The sequence below is a fragment of the Fundulus heteroclitus genome, chromosome 10 (assembly GCF_011125445.2).
Source record: "Fundulus heteroclitus isolate FHET01 chromosome 10, MU-UCD_Fhet_4.1, whole genome shotgun sequence".
Lineage (NCBI taxonomy): Eukaryota > Metazoa > Chordata > Actinopteri > Cyprinodontiformes > Fundulidae > Fundulus > Fundulus heteroclitus.
The window spans coordinates 19303780-19323511 of NC_046370.1; the positions used below are offsets into that span (position 1 = coordinate 19303780).

The following is a 19732-nucleotide window of genomic DNA, read 5'->3' on the forward strand; positions in this document are numbered from 1 at the left end:
TTTTAAGGAACAGCTCCGGTTTAACATTTTAATTACCTAAACAGATCAAACTTGGACTGAATTATTTGGAAATCCAGTTTAGTTCTGACCAGGCTTTTCACAGCTTTCATGCTCATCTCAATATATCCAGTACATTGGTGAAAAGCATCTAAACTCATCCTCTTTGTGTTTTCAGAAAAAGAATGAAATTATTTAAAGTCACAAACTATTCCTCAGAAAATACATTGAGCTAACAATGATCCACATCAGGATTGATTTGACTTGAGATTATAAAGTAAAGCTCATTTACCAATAATGATTTGAGCCTATTTGGGTCATGTTCCTCCCCCCATTACTGTTGATTTTTGTCTCTATATGCAACATCAAAAAAATTATGTACCATATCGATGTTTGGTATTTTATCTTCAAAACAACTTCACCTGTATAATCTGAACATTTTTTTTACCTGCTTTAATCTACTTTCTTTAGCAATTTGGGCTTAAAAAAAACGACCACAAAATCATCAAAGGTGAACTGTAAAAAACAATATTTATTATAACAAAAACATCAAACAAGCCTAATAAACTCTTTTGACATGTGAAAAGGTGCACATACACTGCAAATACAAAAATGAAAAGGTAAAATACAGTAAAACATAAATATATAAAAATATTTCCCACAAAAACCTGTATATTTGCAGCAGTTTTTATTTAAATTTTTTGTTCTTAAATACAAACTAACATAACATTTACAAAACAAAAAGTATCAATCTCTTTGAAATTACTATGAAAGTCTTTCATCTGTGTATATTCAACACACAAAGTAGTAAAACCCGACATGGCTAACGGATATTTTAGGGGGAACAAAAATTAGGGGGGAAAAAAACCAACAACAAAACTAGTGTTGCACCGATACCAGTATCGGACGGGGCCCCGATCCAGCACTAAAATGGTGGTATCGGTATCGGCGAGTACCAACAAATAGGGCACTGATACCATTTTGATGTTTGTATGTCACTTGAATGCAGCGTTCTCTCTCTCGACTAGTATTATACATGTTATATAAGTTCATGAAAGTTGCACTATTTTGGCATTCGAGAGCCAAAACTCAGGGTTTAAAAGAGATTATTCAATGATTAATGTAATTTTACTGTCTTACTGTTGCGCTACTATTATACATGGTATAATTTCACGAATGTTGCACTATTTTGGCCTTTGAGAGCCAAAAGTTTATTCAACTGTTGTCACCCATTCCAGGTAGGCAATAAAAAGTTCTACTACCCTAAGTAGTATGCAGTTCTTTATATATATATATATATACACACACATCAATTTTAAACAGATGGTATCGGTATCGGCCAATACTGCACAGCCAGGTATCAGGGCCAAAAAATGGCATCGGTGCAACACTAAACAAAACCAGTCTATCTCATCTTATTTAACTTTTAAATCATGTCTCTGGTTTAATGGGGTACGCAACATCAGAAACAGAGATTCTAAGGCCTGGTGCACATGACAATGACCCATAAAAAAATTGATTGTTCTCCTGTTTCTGTTAATAAATCTACATCACAACATTTTAGTTACAATCTCACTGCACAGCACAGAAGTAGAAACCCTAAAAACATTTTTTTTATTTCCTCGCCAAGCCACTAGTGGGCGGTATGCTCTTTGAAACTCAACAACATGCGCACCAACATTCCCCTTAAAAAGGCGCCAACACTAAATACAGCCAGAATGGCGGAGACTGAAGTGTTTTTAAGGATAGACTACGAGGTTTAACTGTTGCTTTAGATGACTTTGCGCGATAAAACCACTTCTGTGGTTTTTAAACTGGTCGGCATCCAACATGCTGTGGGCATTAATTTCTACTAGGCATGTGCCAGAGGTTCCCCATAGAGACAGCTTCTGTTTTTCCTGTGTACACAACAACTGAGACCACAGTGCTTTTTAATCCTTCTACGTTGGAACATGTCTTCTAATAATGTATTTTTCAGAGAAGAGTCATTAGGATGGAGACAAACAGGAGAAATGCAGCAAAATTTACAAAGGGCATAATTGCTGCCTTTTAATATAATTGAGCGCACCAGTGATCCACTTTTTTTGCGGTATGTCATGTGATTCAATCACGGCAGCGTGATCCGAGTTTATACATTTAAAATAGAAAGTGTAATCAAATTTAGTTTAGTGCAGGAATTTATATGATAATGTAGCTTTATCAGAGAGAAATTCACAGTTGTACAAAATTGAGAAAAGGAGGTAAGACAGCTTAGGGTGTATTCACACCTTTTGATTCTTTGATCTGCTTGTTTGATCCGGACCAAAAACAGACTTTTTATTTTTTTCATTTGTTGCTGTTTGCTTTCACATGGTACGTTTTACAAGTGAGTTATAACTTGTAATAAAGCCATGTGTGGCGATTGTTGCTCCTACTGGACAGAAACTAGGGTGGGACATAGTACAGAGCCGGAAATGGAAACAAACTATTATTATTTAAAAAACTTTTCAGAAAACTAAAGGACACAGTTCAGAACAATATTCTGGAAGTCCTGCAAGCCGAATTAAGTACACAGCTGGCTTGCAGCAGTGTTGCTAAGCAACAGATACTATGTTCACTGCTATGGTGACCTGTTATTTTCAAAGAGGCACATGATTTCTATTTGTCACATCGAGGCCGTTTCATAATTACAGCAGAAGTGAACCGCACCGGTTTTTTTGGTGGACCGAGACTACCTCAAAAACTGGTTGCCAGTCTGGACCAGGGTGATTGAGTATATTCACACCTGCACAAAAGGTCCGGACCAAGGGGGGGAAAACTCTTTAAGGTGGACTAAACATGGCAGGTGTGAAAACACCCATAGAAATGAAGCAAGACCTGTATAATAATCACAGACTCAGAAAAAGACCTTTAGCTGTAGCTCTCATGAACACACATATGTTTCTTCAGATCTCCATGTCGTGAAAATGCTTTACTGCACACCCTACATACAAATGGTTTCTCTCCTAAATGGAGTCTCATGTGACTATTAAGATTGTATTTTTTGTTAAATCTGATTTTACAGATATCACAACCAAACGGCCGCTCCTCTGTGTGGAGTCTCATGTGTTGTTTTAACTGCATTTCCTCCACAAAACATTTACCGCAAACACTGCAGCTAAATGGTGCAGTGTGAACCTCCATGTGATTTTTGAGATAAAGTTGCTTTGAAAACCCTTTATTGCAAAAACCACAAATAAACTGTTTCTCTCCTGTGTGAACACACATGTGCCTCTTTAGATTTCCTTGTCGGGAGAATTCTTTATTGCAAATCCTACACATGAATGGTTTCTCTCCTGTGTGAACACTCATGTGACTCTTTAGATGAATTTGTTGCGAAAATCCTTTACTACAAAGACTACAAACAAAAGGCCTTTCTGCAGTGTGGATCCTCATGTGCTTTTTAAGATTCTCATTCCTTTTAAATCTTGTACCACAAATATCACAGGAAAAGGGATTTTCTCCTGAATGGACCTCCAGGTGACTTTTCAGACTTGTCTTCGCATGAAACCTTCTCCCACAATCATCACAGGCAAATGGTTTCTCTCCAGTGTGGAGTCTTATATGTGTCTGAAGACAACGTTTTTCTTTAAAGCCTTTACCACAAAACCCGCAGCTATGTTCTCTTATCCCCGTGTGAATCATCATGTGTATTTTAACATAAGTCTTATGTCTGAATCTTTTGCCACAAATATTGCAACCATATGGTTTCTGTCCAGTGTGGACACTAACTTGAGAGGTGCGTTTGGAACACAGTTTAGATATTTTAGCTCTTTTGTTCCCTATCACCTTCCTTTGTTGTGAAGAACCTCGCAGATCTGCTTTTCTGCCTGATTCTGGTCCTCCACAGTCCTCCCCTCCATGTTCTGTTTTCGTTTTGTCTTCAAATTTGATTTGATGAAGCTCTAATAACTGAACTTTCTCTTCCTCTTCAGTCTTCAGAGTAACCTGCTCTTCCTCCATATTGATCCATAGTTCTTCCTCTTCCTCCTTTATGTGGGCCTCTTCTTTCATCACAAACATCTGATGGACTAGAAACAAAAAAAACACATGGACATTAATAAATGCTTCTCAAAAGATAATTTACACACACAAAGAAATCTCTTTTCTAATTTATTTCCATAGTAATAATTTACGACATATGTCTTGATTTACAACAATAATTTAAAAGAGTCCACTTCATATACAGTTATATAATGAAATCAATCTATTACAATCCAATCATATAAAAAGTCATTAAACTACATGGATTTTGATTTTAATCCTAGTCATTATCCAATGGATTCACTCTCAGTTAATAAAAAAAAATAAAAAAATCTTGTGGCAAAAAGTCACTGATTTAGCAGCAATCTCTCCTCTTCAATAGGCATGTTGAGACAGTGGGAGGTTTGTTTGTTTTAACGGGAACAAAGATCAAGGAGAACCTACCTCAGAATGCATCTGAGAGGACAGGGATATAATACTACTAATAATAATAATACTAGAGATACTGTTAGTATCTACTTTAAATCACATAGTTAACAGAAGCAGTAGATGTATTAGTGACTTTGTCTAGCAGAGAAGCAGATACAAATACAGGTACTGTAGTTGCAGGACAATCTATCGGATGAAAATTAGTAGATACGGTGACAACAGAAGCTCCTTCAATGGCTTTTTCAAGGAGAGACAGGACTAAACGAAGAAAAGGAAGGCTTTTCATGAATAGGGAAGAGGACACAGCCAGAAAAAATATGCCAGGGTGGGTAGAGCTTCAAAAGAGGGTGAAATGCAGCATGAACATAAAATGAATGGCAGTAAAAACAGCAAATAATGCAGAAAAGGAGAGTAGTAGGTGAAAGTAGCAGAGTAAAGAAAAGCAGTCCCTCAACAGCCGAAAGGCCGCTACAAACTCCAAGAGAACCAAGACAAAGACAAAAAAGGGGAATTTCTAACTATATTTTGATTGGAACAGGTAGTCAATGAATATGGTACAGTTTGAGAAATATAATATCTGCTTTGAATTCTCATCAGAACCCAATGTGTAATGTTTTTGGATAAGTTGAAGACTTTCTACAATATGTTTTAGGCTTCTTAATGAAATAATTTAAACAATCCAGTCTTGAAGCAAAGAAATTTATGGACCACATTTTCAACATCAACCTGGGACACCATACTTCTAGTTTGGCAACAAGACACAGGTGAGGGAAGGGTGCCATATAAATCTGATTAAGATATTGTTGTGCTATTATTACTGTTTTAAGTTATTTAATGTGTAATAAATAACTCTCAGTCTGTTAGGTATTGTACAGTGAATATCAGTCCAAACAGCTGATATCAGGATAATAGTTGAAAGGAATGATTCGAGCACTGCCATTCTTTTAATAGCATACTCTGCACACATATGGAAGAAATTAGTGGCAACTTCTCTTCAAGTTCAAGGAATTTATTAACAGAAATAAAATGAACATCACTAAAGAATGCTGTTTATCTGAATTAAACATATATTTCAATCAACAAATCCTCTCCACTAAGCTAGTGACGCTTAAGATAAAAAGAAGCTAAGGAACTATGTACACACAAAAGAAACAAAAGACAAATAAAATGGTTGAAAACCATCAGAGCGATTCAGTGAATTCTGGTTCACTGCAGATCTAAGTTAGAAAACTAAAGTTCATCTTAAAGGATGTGGAATAAGATCAAATTATCTTAACTAATTTAGAACAATATTTGGTATGTGTTTCAACCTATTCACAAGGCAAATCTGAGTCACATAAAACATTATTTGAGGAAATAACATTTTAAACAATGATTTGCTAAGTAAAATCAGTTCCTTTAGGATACTTGATTTTATTAATGCAATTATTTATCCGGGAAATAATTAAGGCTCAAATTGATCATTTAGGGTTAAAAAACCAAAATAATAACATCAACCAGAAGTGACGTGTCGGGTCACATCCTGTGGGCAATGTTGACATTAGCTTGAATTTAATCCTAACGTTACACAAGTATCATTAAATCGACATTAACTTTCCATATTAATGCTGTAATAACACTCCTAGCACTGTAGAACAATGGCGGGGTGAAAGGAAATCAATCCTGGATTATGTTTAAAATGAGTGGTAGCATTAATGTTATCCGGGAAGCTAATAGCACTATGCTAGCGGACATTCGGCGCTAATTTAAAAAGACCTTAAGTTCTATTAGGTCGTAATGAGCGGACCGGAAAACAAACATTAGTATCCTATCAATGTATAGAACCCTTATGGGAATAAAGTTTGTTATAACCATAAAAACACAATCGAACCACATCAGCAAAGCTTAGTTTCAAGAACACTAGTAGAAGCTATCCTATAACTCGGTTGAGCTTTAAAAACACAGTGAAAACACATTAGGTAAACCATTCTAAACTTTCCCTGTTTAGACCACACACGGCAGGATATTCTCTTAAGATTATTTCAAAAGACACGTCGATAATCAGTGCCTCTTGGAACGGGGAGATTGGGAGAAAATCGGGCTAAAATCCTGCCGTGTGAAGCAGCCTTTATCCCCCCCAGAATCTGTATCCCCCATGTTGGCAGAATGCATGCAGCAGGGAGAGTGAATCCAGTCCGCTCCGTCTCATTTCCAACCATCCACACGTGCAAATACAGATTTCTTATTTTCGTTAGCAGAGTAAAAGAAGAAGGTTGTTACGTTATCGTTCAGTTAGTGAGTTAAAACTGAATTTTTACACATCGGAACAGGGTTGTTTGAACAGATCGAGGACGTTTGGTGTCGCAGCATGGGCTTTCTGCACGACTTTACCAGTGTCGGGAACCTCTACACAGCCTTCCCTAATGTGGCTGTGTTTGTTCTCTATAGAGGCTGCGGCATACTCAGCTTTCCTGCAACAGCTGAGAAAAATCACAAGGCTGGTTTTGGTACAGATGGATCCTTTACTCTGAGTCTGGTTACGCAGAAGATAGGCTGCAGACTTAGCTTACATCCAGCGTGCGGTTCTCTCATCTCCAGTCGGATCCTCTGCTCCACAGAGGAAGATGGGAGTGTCCTGCCCGATGCTGCTCCAACTTAGCAGCGGGCAAAAGAGAGCAATTGTATTTGTTGCAGCACGTTTTTATACAGTGAGCCCCCCTGCTGTGAGAGGCAGTATCCTGAAGGCCTGTAAAAGACTCAGGTTGCATGTGGCTTTAAACTCAGTCTGATTTATCCCACATAGCTTGATTGCCCATCTTGTCAAATTAGACCAAATTTCTTTACATTATTACTGGAGGCCAATGAATTGGGATGCTGGATCGGCTTCATTCATCCTATATCCGATCCAGCTAACTAGTCAATATCAGTTCCAGGTATCGGATCGGTGCATCTCCATTTTAAATGTTCGCAAATATGACAATAAAAATCCTCTGAACAAACTTTCAGGGAGTATTGAGACATGGACTGAGCAAACAGCTGGCAAAATATCAGCTACTCAAAACACTCACTTTTACCACAACCTTTTCATGAACGAGGCTTCTTTAAAGGTTCAGTAACAGCAGCTATGAAGATGTTTACAGCTGAACTAATTTAGAGCCTTTCATAAACAGAACTAGCAGGAAGGCTGGCGCCTGCATTTCTATCTAAGAAGATGAAAATGTTTCAAATGACACATTTGGCGAGTGTTGGCCTAGTGCAGGGGTCTGCAACCTGTGGCTCTGTAGCCGCAAGTGGCTCTTTGGACCTTCCACAGTGGCTCTTAATAACTTTGGCTACAAATAAAATATTTATTATGGTATTTAAATATAAGAATGATAATAAATGCAGGTTTCAGCAGTTTTTTCTAATTGCTTTTAATTTTCACAACACAATGATGCTAAAAGTGCCAGTAATATTTAATTTTAAATCAAAAGTTTGATTTTTTTTTTTTTTACATCATTATTCACAAATATCAACATCCCATCCATCCTCTTTTTTTTAAACCAACATAGACATAAAAGGGCGTTTCTTTAATGATAACATTTTCCTACAGTAGATCTTTATCAAAAATTATAACTTGTCTTTTGTCAAAAGACAAGGCAACATTTGCGGCTTTAATTCAAGTGGACTATAGGCAAAATGGCTCTTTAGATGGTAAAGGTTGCAAGCCCCTGGCCTAATGGTTAGAGCAGTGCGCTTGCACTCAGAGAAGGATGCAAGTACCCGGTTAGATCCCCAGCGCCTGCACTCTGGGTCCCTGAGCAAGACCCTTAGCCCCAGATTGCTTCCCGGGCGCCGCACATGGCGGCCCACTGCTCCCCAAGGGTGAAGGGTTAAAAGCAGAGAACAAATTTCGTTGTAATGTATGTTTCAATGACAATAAAGACGATATTACTACTATTACTATTACTATTTACAATTTTATTAAATAATCTAATTAGAGCATTTCTGAATAATAAAAACAGCAAATCTGGTTTCACCAAAGCTCTTCATAATAAATCTTCTTCCTATTGAAAATACATTTGTTAATAGAAATTAGAATAAAGGTTCCACTGGCCACCAGCCCTAAATTAACTGATGTCACTTACTGAGATCTTTGTTGTCGTGTTTCTGCTCCAGTTCTGATGCAGATCCTGCAGGTATGGAGGACACTGAACTGAGTCCTCCAGGGTCCTCTGCTTCAACCTTCATCATCTCAGACATCCTGGATCCAGCTGGGATTTCACAATCCTGGTTTGCAACATTCACATGTTCCAGTAGATCAAGGGTTCAGTCATATAACATGTAACTTCAGTTTCCCTGCCTCCTGAAACTGGAATCAGACACAAATCAGCATCTGATCTATCAAATCAAGAGTATTAACAAGGCATGTAAACAGCAGCAGAGCTGAAGTGATGCTGCAGAGCAGAGAGTCTGGTACCTTGGTCAGCAGCTCTGTGTCCTCTCTGGAACTGTCCCCAGTCTCTCGGTCCTCAGCTGGACAACACGGTTAGAGGAGGAGTCCACAGAGGATGGCGTCTGTCCCCGCTCAGTACCACAAATGCCAATTCTGCTTTCTTTTTTTAACCCTAAACCATGACCCTTCAACAGTTTAAAAGTCGGAAACGCTGATTATGTCTCTGCTGCTCGCAGCGTTAGCTCCACGGAGGCTAACAGTCCATTTACTTTGCTAATGAAGGCTAGCTACATCCTGTGCTACAAACCTCCGCTACTAATCATCACAGCGCTTCCAAATAAACACGTAGCAGCGACACAGTCACCAGAACTGTGGAGGAGAGAGCCTGACACATAATTTAAACACTTGTTAATCACAAACTTTGGGACGTTTTTCTGCGAGGACATAGCCAGCCAAGCTAACATTGCTACATCCGGTCACTTCCTCATCTTTGGCCAATGAATGACAAGTAAAGCTCTAATCTGAAAGAAACACTTCCTCTTGTAACCATTAGGATTTCAGAATAAGACAACAACGACGCTAATAAGCCAATTTTTTTAACTAGATATTTCTAGTTATCCCACATTATTATTATTATTATTATTATTATTATTATTATTATTATTATTATTATTATTATTATTATTATTATTATTATTACAACACTTTGCAGGACAGACAGACCCAAATCATAAACAGAGCAAACAGAATTGAGTAAGGCTCAACATTAGTTTTCAGTGGAAATCCCATTGCTTAGTAATTCATGGAAACAAAGTAACTAAATTCATAGCTCCAAAACCAGCTGCTTATTTCTGAAAATACCCCTGGTTGACAAGTTTGGGTTTAAACAAGACCAAATGAAAAATGGTTGTGTAGAATGGAGTAATTTATAATATGCAAATTACCCAATTAAATTTCCAAATTACTGAAGGCATAAATTCTACACATTTAATGATTGAGAATACAAATTGAAACAGATTTTTTTTTTTTTTTTTTACATTTCTCATGAATGTAGTTTATTATCGATCAACTAGAAATTATGACATTAGCCAGAGATTGTGAAAAAAAAATGGAAGCAAATAATGGAATCAATCTTTCAGTTTATTATTAAGAGATATCAAAATCTACTCTTAATGCATCGAAAACAATAGGACAAAAAATATATAGACAAACAATAACTTCACCATATTTCTTATGAATGAAAAGAAAATCTGCTAAAATAAATTAACATTCAGGGCATTTTAACACAACTAATGAGACCCTCATTCACATTTGGAGTTTGTTATATTTTATTTTTGACACCTTTCCACTTGCAGGGAATGTGTCCAGTTTATTCTAATTGCCGTCTAGCTCAAAGACCCTGTAGGCAATAACATTCAGCCTTAGTGATCTGACTATGTTCAGACAACAATACACACAGGATGTGTGCGCTCTGAATGCACGCTTGTTTCAGAATTAGTTCATCAGTCTTGACACAATCCACCCTGACACACATTGGAGGACCATTCACTGATGTGACGTCACTGAATTACTGTAAAGAAAGGATTTTGTTCATGTTTCATCAATGAAAACAAAAAAGCTCTCACCGGTCTAGTCTAACAGATAAGCTGATATCAGGGCGTTAGATGTGTGAGTGAATTTCTCTCCAATATGTCATTTATTTAAATGATTTTGGTGGTTATTGAAGCCACAGTTGTCACAACATTATAAAATACTTGCTTTAAAAGAGTAAAATCCTATCTACACAAGGGTATGGGCTTAAAATAAATAAAAAACGTGTTCAAATGGAATGTCAGCTGTGTCACAGTGGAGCTGCTTTAAGAGTTAAAATCTGAGTGCCGATGCCGAGCTTCAGTCTCACATTATTTATCCTCCGTTTCTCTTCTACACTGCATCTATTAAAACCACATAGGTGAGCTTATAAGGAGATTTTTGGACAAAATAACGTCACAAAAATGTGACTAAACTGAATCTCAGCCACGTGGCCATCTCAATATCACGTTTCAAAGGACTCAAAATATCTGTGACGTTAAAGAAACATTAGCAGCTTTTACAAACAAGTGTAAATGGTCTTTATGTTACTAACATTAGGAACGGCCAGATCTGGGCCACGCTAATACAGATTGTCGGTGTGACAGACCAAAAGAGAAACTTGGTTGGAGGAGTCAGAAATCAGTCAAATGACCAATATGTCTTTTTCAGGATATACAGAAAGGATTGTTTCCCTAAGGGGGAAAAAAAAGTCTGGGAAGCAAATCCATGGAGGAAAATCGTTATACATGTTATAATAATTTATATTGATTTTGATAAAAGAAAAGGTTGAAATAGCAGAAGTTCTCCATTCATTAAAACTGTATAGAGCAACTTTTGAAGTTAATTATTTATCTTTGAAGATCACCCGCAACACACCTACTTATTGTACCCTTAATTTTGTTCTGCCAACGCAATTTAGCACTACTTATTTAGAATCTTGAAGATCAGGCCCTTATTCTTTGTTATCATTTCGACAAATTTTGAAACCCCAGTTACTAAGAAAATATAATGTGTTTAAGAAAATCAGTACAACAAATGTTCGGTCTTATTCGGTTACTCTTAAGTCCCTTATCCATGTCAGTGGCAAATCAGAAGAGAGACACTATAACACTTTACTAGGAATACCAACCGAGAGACAAAATAAAAAACAAACTATCTTAATTGGGGTAATAGTTGCCCCTAAGTAGCCATCTCTGGTTTTATATGTTGCTTTCAGGGAGATTTAGAGACTGTGATGACATTTTCTGATAATTACACACATTCCATCACAACATCTTAAACGTGTCCAACATAGAAATAACTAGTGGTGTCCCGATACGGGTACTGGAATCGGGCCCGATACCAGCGTCAAGTACTCACACTCGTACTTGTAAAAGTAACCCGATACCAATTTTCCTCTTGGGCTGGGCTACGCTGCAACTCAAAGGCTAGATACCACTCTATACCAGGTGGTGGTGCAATACACCAAGAGGTTGTTTGCTGACCCTTCAAAAGAAAAACAAGGAGATAAGATAACCGAAGCTCTAACCGAGTTAACCCTTGATGGTCAGTCGTTTTCAGTGGTCCATGATATTGTCAAGTTATTTGTGATCTATAAGTACTCATTTATTAAGTGCTCAGTATCGGTACTTGGAATCAGCCAGTATCTAAACTGAAGTACTTGTACTCTGGTACGTGGTATCGGGACACCCCTACAAATAACAGATTTTTTTGTCTGATTTTGCATTTGATAAAGTAAATATTATCTGGCAGTTGTTTGACAAGAGTTAAGGAGATCATTTTAGGAAGTGCTGAGTAAATCTGTGGAGACATTTGATGATGAAATGTTTTTACGTTATTTCAGTATAGATCATCTAGTGCACAGGTGTCTAACTCAAGGCCCGTGGGCCAAATATGGCCCTTCAAGGTAAATTATCCGGCCCTCGAGAGCCAAAAAAAAAGCCTTTATCCTTTTATAGTGTATAAAGTGGCTAAAACTGTGCCTCTTGTAAGTGTAACTCACCCCAATATCAACTTTTTTTGCAGATAAACTGTATAAACTGGGCCTAAGAGTGCTACTTTTATGTTATTGTCCATTTTGTATACTACTGTGTGAACTGGAATGAAATTATGAAATTAAAAGTATCGTCTCTACACATGCAAGCGGCCCTTTTAATGACTTCATGATGCCAAAGTGGCCCCATATAAAAATTAGTTTGACACCTCTGATCTAGTGCATGATTGGACTTGAATGTACCAAGTAGTCAAAACTGATGTAAAAATCTGTGTAGATGCGCAGGCGGTGAGGAAATATGCTTAGACAAGAACGCTAATTCAATACAACATAAGCATTGATGACTAATAGAACCAACCCATTTCAAATATTCCTGGGTGGCAAAGAAACAGCTACTGTTGTCAACTTTTGTTTCCCCTGATAAGTGTTTATGCAAATCTTTAGATGCACATTTGTGAAAATTGTTGTTTACTGAATGCCAAAAGTAACCAGCACAATTTTTTTAAAGTCTGAAATAAAACAGCTTTCTTGGAGAAAGGTTTGTTTTTAAGAGTATGAATTTAAAAAGTAATCAATGGATCTTTTACAAAATTGTTAGTAACAAAGTGTTTGTTCAATGTGAAATAATCAAGTCCAGCTTTGAACAGTCTTTTTAACTTAAGTGACAAATAATCCAGTTCAGGTTTAATTTGTCTGTTAGGGGCAGACCTTTAGGGTTAGAGCTGATCAAGTTTCCAGATCAAGCATAGCTTATTTTGCCAGCGATCCCATTACTCTTTTTCGTCTCATAATAGAATGTGGGAATTTTTGAGTCAGAAAATATCTGATAGTTGGTGTTAAAAGCAAAGAAGAGTCCCTTATTGGTAACAAAAGACTGAATACAACCAGAAACCCTGCAGTAAAAGTTGAGATTGTAATTCACTTCATCGTTTTCAAGTTATAGGGGAAATTGAATCTGCTCACTCTGTTATTCTCTGTCTGACTACTGAACATAAGATCAGCTATTTTTCTTCTGCTTCCGAGAGGAAATGCCTAATATGGTTCATGTTATTATCATTTAACAATGTTTCATTTTAGCTCAGAACAGCCTGCACATAGGATGGCTCTTGTCCAAATTAATTTTTTCTATTAATTTAGAGGATTTGTGTTGCATTTCTTGTTTAATCGCCTCATCACCCTGTTATGGTTTCGATATAAAATGTCCTGGTGCTGCAAAATTCAGAGATTCACAGTTTTAGGTTCCACAAAATTTGTTTAACGTGTAACATCAAGATAATCAACATCCCAGTGCATCTAAAAACTAATTCTCCCCCATTATGACTGTTTTTATTAATCTGGATTTTGTAACTACAGCTGATCCAAGTAGAAGAAATCCGTTTAAAAAAAAACTTTACATTTACTGTGGGAATTTATTGGTTGATGTAGAGGCATAATGTTCTGGTAACAGGTGTGCACACAAAGCAGTTACGCTACATATTAAATTATATAACTTACTAATTAAAAAAAAATCCAAATAATCATTACTTGCAGCCCTCATGAACACCCATGTGTCTCTTCAGATTCCCGTGTTGTGAAAATCCTTTACCACAAACACTACACACAAACGGTTTCTCTCCTGAATGAACTCTCATGTGATTTTGAAGTTGACACTTTTGGTTAAATCTGCTTTTACAGACGTCACAGCCGAACGGCCTCTCCTCTGTGTGAACTCTTGCATGTCGCTCTAACTGGATTTCATTAACAAAACGTTTGCTACAATCGGGGCAGCTAAATGGTGCTGTGTGAACCTCCATGTGGCTTTTAAGATAATTTTGCTTTGAAAAACCTTTGCCACAAACACTACAAATAAACTGTTTTTCCCCAGTGTGGACACTCATGTGTCTCTTTAAGGTCCCCTGTTGTGAGAACCCTTTACTACAGATATCACAAACAAACTGTCTCTCGCCTGTGTGAACATGCATGTGTCTCTTTAGATTTTCTTGTAGTGAAAATCCCTTACTGCAAACACTACAAACAAATGGTGTCTCTCCTGTGTGAACACGCATATGATTCTTCAGATGAATTTGCTGTGAAAATCCTTTACTGCAAACACTACATATAAACGCTTTCTCTCCTGTATGAACACTCATGTGTCTCCTCAGATCTCCATGTCTATAAAATCCTTTACTACAAAAACTACAAATGAATGGTTTCTCTCCTGTGTGAACATGCATGTGACTCTTTAGATTTTGTCGTAATGAAAACCCTTTACTGCAAACACCACAAATAAATGGTTTCTCTCCAGTGTGAGAACACATGTGTCTCTTTAGATTTTCTTGCAATGCAAATCCTTTACTGCAAACGCTACAAACGAATGGTTTCTCTCCTGTGTGAAGACACATGTGGGTCTTTAGACTCTTCTGTAGTGAAAATCCTTTCCCACAAACACCACAAACAAATGTTTTCTCTGCGGTGTGGATCATTGTGTGCTTCTTGAGCGTCTCCTTTCGTTTAAATCTTGTACTACAAACATCACAGGAGAAAGGTTTTTCTTCTGAATGGACTTTTAAATGAGTTTTAAGATTTGTCTTTGCATGGAACCTTCTACCACAATCATCACATGCAAATGGTCTCTCTCCAGTGTGGAGTCTCATATGTGTCTGAAGGCAATGCTTTTCTTTAAATCCTTTACCACAAAGATCACAGCTATGGTCTCTCCTTCCAGTGTGAATCATCATGTGTAATTTAACATGAGTCTTAGTTTTGAATCTTTTGCCACAAACACTGCAACCAAATGGCCTTTCTCCTGCATAAACTCTAATCTGAGCAGTAAGTTTGGAACACAGTTTAGATCTTTTACCTTTTTTGTGAACAGTCATCTTACTTTGTTTGGAAGGACACAATGAATCTGAGTTCATGTCTGATTCTGGTCCTTTACAGTCCTCTCCTTGAGGGTCTTTTTCTATCTGTACAGCTATGCTGCTTGTTGAAGCTTCAGTCTCTCTGCCATCTTCAGTTTTGATCTGATGAAGCTCTGATAACTGAGGTTTCTCTTCATCTTCACTCTTCAAAGTAAGCTGCTCTTCTTCCTGACTGATCCACAGTTCCTCCTCCTCCTTCTTTATGTGGGGTGGCTCTGGCTCCTGCTGTTCCAAACTAGAGCTCCAGTCATGTGGGACCTCTTCTTTTATCACCAACGTCTCATAGTCTGGACAATGAAACACGTGGACATTAATTATTTCGAGACAATAATAATAAAATTAAATCATGCACATATCACATAGGTTTGCATTTATTTTAAAAAACTTAACTAATAAGTTGCAATAAAGGCACACAAAGAAATACATTGAGAATTGTATTTCTTTAAATTGTGTGGTAACTAAGCAGAAACTGAATGAAAGTAGGAAAGTACGTCTTTTCAGCAATGTAGACATAGACCCCTTTAGGGCCCTGTAAATGACTATGGTCTCATCTGAGGAAGAAGTCAAACGTGCCATTATTAGCTGTGTTTCCATCTAATTATCATGCAAACTTTAAAAAAAAAATCGCAAAAAAGAAAACGCGCATCAGACGTATTTCGTTTTACTTGTTTGTAGCGAATTAACCAGAAGACGCACAGCATATTGTCATCATCCGTTGACGTTGGCTGTAATAAACAGGAAATAGATGTTGCTAACTACCAGGGACCACAGATCAGTAATGGAGTGAGGCTTTAATGAATGTGCTGATTTTTTATTTTTATTATTATTTTTACTTTTTTTTCATGGATGAGACTTAGAAATGCTCACGTCTATTCGTCCGTCCACAAGTACCTCTTGTTGCTTCAAGACCTGTTTTCAAGCATTATGGGAATATCCAGGAAGAAGCCGGCAGCAGAAACAGCCGACCAGTCACCTGAGATAAATGTTTGCTACGTCAGAACTGATTCAACAAATGCATTTCCATCTCCGCTTTAGTGCATTTACTGTTTTTCAAAAAAGTAAAAAACCACCTCAACGGAGGGTAAAAACTTTTTTGCGAAATTTACTGAATTAATTCGAATTTTGCCGTTTCCATTAACCCTTTCTAATGCAATACTTCAAAATGCACATTTAAAAACGCTGACGGAAACGCGACTACTATGAACAGCAGGGTTCACATGGGACTTCTAATGGAGGGTGACATAGCATGAAATAAATGCAACGCGAGTCTGCGGACGTGCACAAAAAAGAGGTATAACATGAGCCTTCAGTGTCCGTCTGATCTGAATAAATATAAATAAATAAATAAATAAATAAATAAATAAAGTCAAATAATGTGGCTATGCCCCTGTGAACATCCATATGCAGAACAGTTGTGGTAACTAGAAGGATGTGATTGGGAGGAGCAACTTAGCAAACTTAATTCAACTTAATGCAGTGAGGTAGTTAAAAACCCTGGTTGACAGGGAACTGAAAGGAGCCCACAGAAGCGGGAGCGCAGACCAATAGTTTGAAAGAGGACCTTGCCAACAGTTCACCACCAACCCGTCCACATTTATAACAGATTTTCCACACCCCGCAAAACAACTGGTATGAAGCCCCTTGTTATAATTAGAAACTAGGAAGTCAAAAACACAGAATTAAGGATATCGGGGACCATAAAATGGGCTACACCACTTTGAATCATCGTTACTGAAATGTGCTACATAAATAAACTTGCCTTGCAAATCAACTCCTACCTGAACTGCTGGGTAAGGATAAGCATAAATTATTTATATTTCTCATTCCTCCTCAAGATGTCAAACTGAACACACAGCCTTAGAGGAATTTGAACCCCGGAGCCCGTCATCCAACATTTGTCACTGTTCTCAAGTTTCCTTTGTACTTTTTAAAGCTATTTTAATTCTGACATAACCTGTGCTGTTACCTCTAATTTACACATTTTAATACAGTCCTGTCTGTGAATTTTCTTCCACACTTTCTATGGTTTTTCACCGTGGTTGCCATTTCACCATGGGAAAAAAACAAAACAATTAGCTAACTCATTTAAATACACGTTAATAGTCGTGTAGTGCTTTGCATTGACTCTTTATGGTTGAATCTGGGTGTGTAGAGGGCAGAACATGAGGCGGAACCTGGTGCACCAACGTTTAGCGCTGTGATCTATACAGGACAGTTGCGTGCTGGTGTGCATGCCATGCGCAAGTTTCAATAAATTAGATATTTTTTTGCCACACGCCATTTTGGTGTACATACACTTTTAGTAGAGATTCTACGCAATGTTTTAAATAAGACCACTGGACACTTAAGATCTACATTAGCTCTAGCACTAAATCCATAAGATATATAGGAGTTGATGACAACAAAAGGGAAAATGTGCTTTTAATACATTTGATCAAGTACTTCATCCAAGGGTCTTAAACTCCAGTTATTGGAAGCGAGTGTCCTGAAACACTCCATCAATCAGGGACTCATCCGCCTCCGACGCAAGCCAATCAGCTTTGAACTAACTAAATATCTAATATTTTAGATATTTCTTTAATTCAGAATCTGAATCAAGCAACTGGGTCAGTTACATATGATGAGGAGGCAATTCAGTCATTTTGATTCACATGTTCTGTACCAAGATGACATTAAAACGCTGCAAGACACTGACCCTCAAGGACTGCAGTTTGACACCACTATGCTGTTCCATTTTGTTTTCTTTACTGTGTTGATGCCAAAGGTCTGGAAGCAAGATTACATTTTTATTGCTGATTTAGTAAGACTGTTTTTATTGATGTTTTTGTATCATTTACATATGTTTTTTTTTTTTGTCATTGGTATAAACAATGATATGCTTCTGGTAAAGTGTGGTCTTTTATTTTGATATCTTAGACTCGCTGGGGGGGGGGGGTGGACAATAAACACATGAAGTGGTCTGAACAAGAGGCTTATAATGTGACTCAGGCCTGTCTAAAATGTCTCTGGTACACTCATTTCAGTTTATTGATAATTACTTTATCCTGTGTTCAAAGTGACTCTGAAAAGGACAGCTAGTCCAGAAATTAGTCTACAACATTTTGCACAATAAAAGCCAAATTTGGATCAGTAATCTCCAGTACCTGTGTGCTCGGCTCATATATAGACTTATATAGAGTCATACTGAATCCATTATTGTCATTTAGTTGTTTTTTTATGCTTGGCTGTAAATCAATGTTTGCTTATCTGCTGTCACTAGAGTCTGATCAGTTTTTGTTTTGTTTTTTGTTACCGATTTGAAATATGTTTTACATTCTAAACTTATGGCTAGATTGTACAATAAGAACTGAAATGGATAGAAGTCAGCTGGGACAGTCACACTTTTATCGCAGTTATCATTTTTTTAGTCCAGCAGCCCATTCATAACTTCCAATCAAAAGCTCAACTCCAGACAAACCAATGTGTCACTTACTGAGATCTTTGTCGTCTTGTTTCTGCTCCAGTTCTGATGAGGATGCTGCAGGTATGGAGGAAACCAGACATAGTCCTCCAGGCTCCTCTCCTTCAACCTTCATCATCTCAGACATCCTAGATCCACCTGGGATTCTCCTTTTCACAATCCTGGTCTGCAACCTTCACATGTTTAAGTAGGTCAGGGTTTCAGCCGTATAACCCATATCTTGTTTGTCTGCTGCCTAAAACTAGAATCAGAGCAATATTAGCATCTGATCAGACAAAGAGTATTAAAGGGAAATTCAAACCAAAAACTAATACCTTGGTCAGAAGTTCTGTGTCCACTTTATAGCTGTCCCTAACTTCAAGCCTTTAAAGGAGGTATCCAGACAACGTCGTCTTCAAAGCAGTCTCAGACTTAAGTGAATTAGTCTTGTAACACTCGACCAGTTTAAAATCTTACACATCGGAAGCTCAAAAGCTTCAACGCAGGAAACGTCAAGTCTCTGCCGTTAGCTGCTTTAGCTCCTCGGCTGCTAAGTCCTTTCACTTTGCCACCGCAGGTTAATTACATTATGAGTCAAGTTCAGCTAGAAATAATCCCAGCGGTTCAAACCAGAGAGGTAGGAGTAATACCGCCATGAAGGCTTTCGATTTGAGAGCCTGAGACAGCAAAAACACAAACTTTAAAACGTTTTTGTTCCAGGACTTAGCCAGTCAAGCTAGCACTGCTACATCCGGTAACTTCCTCCTCGCTGACCAATCAACGAGGAGTCAAGCTTTGATTCGATAAACAACTTCCTCTTAGCGTTTAGCTTTCCAGGATAAAAGAACGTGCACAGAAACGATGTAAATCGGGTATGGATTACATCCTGTTTCTTATTTTTTTATTTCAATTGATTACCAAATCTATTTTTAATCATACCCCCCAAAACAATGAATAAATGATTTCTATGTCTGTTGTGTCCACCC

At 37.5% G+C, this 19732-nt stretch overlaps 2 protein-coding genes across 4 annotated transcripts; both read right to left on the reverse strand.

The window, feature by feature from the left end:
• Window positions 1–1571: 1571 nt before the first annotated feature.
• On the reverse strand, window positions 1572–9346 carry LOC110366372 (gastrula zinc finger protein XlCGF57.1). 2 transcript variants are annotated; one of them, XM_036142197.1, is made up of 3 exons: window positions 8867–9346; window positions 8535–8676; window positions 1572–4046 (listed from the first exon to the last, which is right to left on the reverse strand). In XM_036142197.1, the coding sequence occupies exons 2-3, from the start codon at window positions 8647–8649 to the stop codon at window positions 2887–2889; spliced, it is 1275 nt and encodes a 424-aa protein (XP_035998090.1). In that variant the 5' UTR covers window positions 8650–8676; window positions 8867–9346; the 3' UTR covers window positions 1572–2886. The 2 variants fall into 2 exon arrangements, with proteins under 2 accessions (XP_035998090.1, XP_035998089.1); XM_036142196.1 differs by having other exon boundaries at window positions 8535–8758.
• A 4217-nt stretch (window positions 9347–13563) lies between these two features.
• Window positions 13564–19510, reverse strand: LOC105939465 (gastrula zinc finger protein XlCGF57.1). 2 transcript variants are annotated; one of them, XM_012881632.3, is made up of 3 exons: window positions 19082–19510; window positions 18780–18940; window positions 13564–15594 (listed from the first exon to the last, which is right to left on the reverse strand). In XM_012881632.3, exons 2-3 carry the CDS (start codon window positions 18892–18894, stop codon window positions 13928–13930), a joined length of 1782 nt encoding a protein of 593 aa, XP_012737086.2. In that variant the 5' UTR covers window positions 18895–18940; window positions 19082–19510; the 3' UTR covers window positions 13564–13927. The 2 variants fall into 2 exon arrangements, with proteins under 2 accessions (XP_012737086.2, XP_012737085.2); XM_012881631.3 differs by having other exon boundaries at window positions 18780–19008.
• Window positions 19511–19732: the final 222 nt, after the last annotated feature.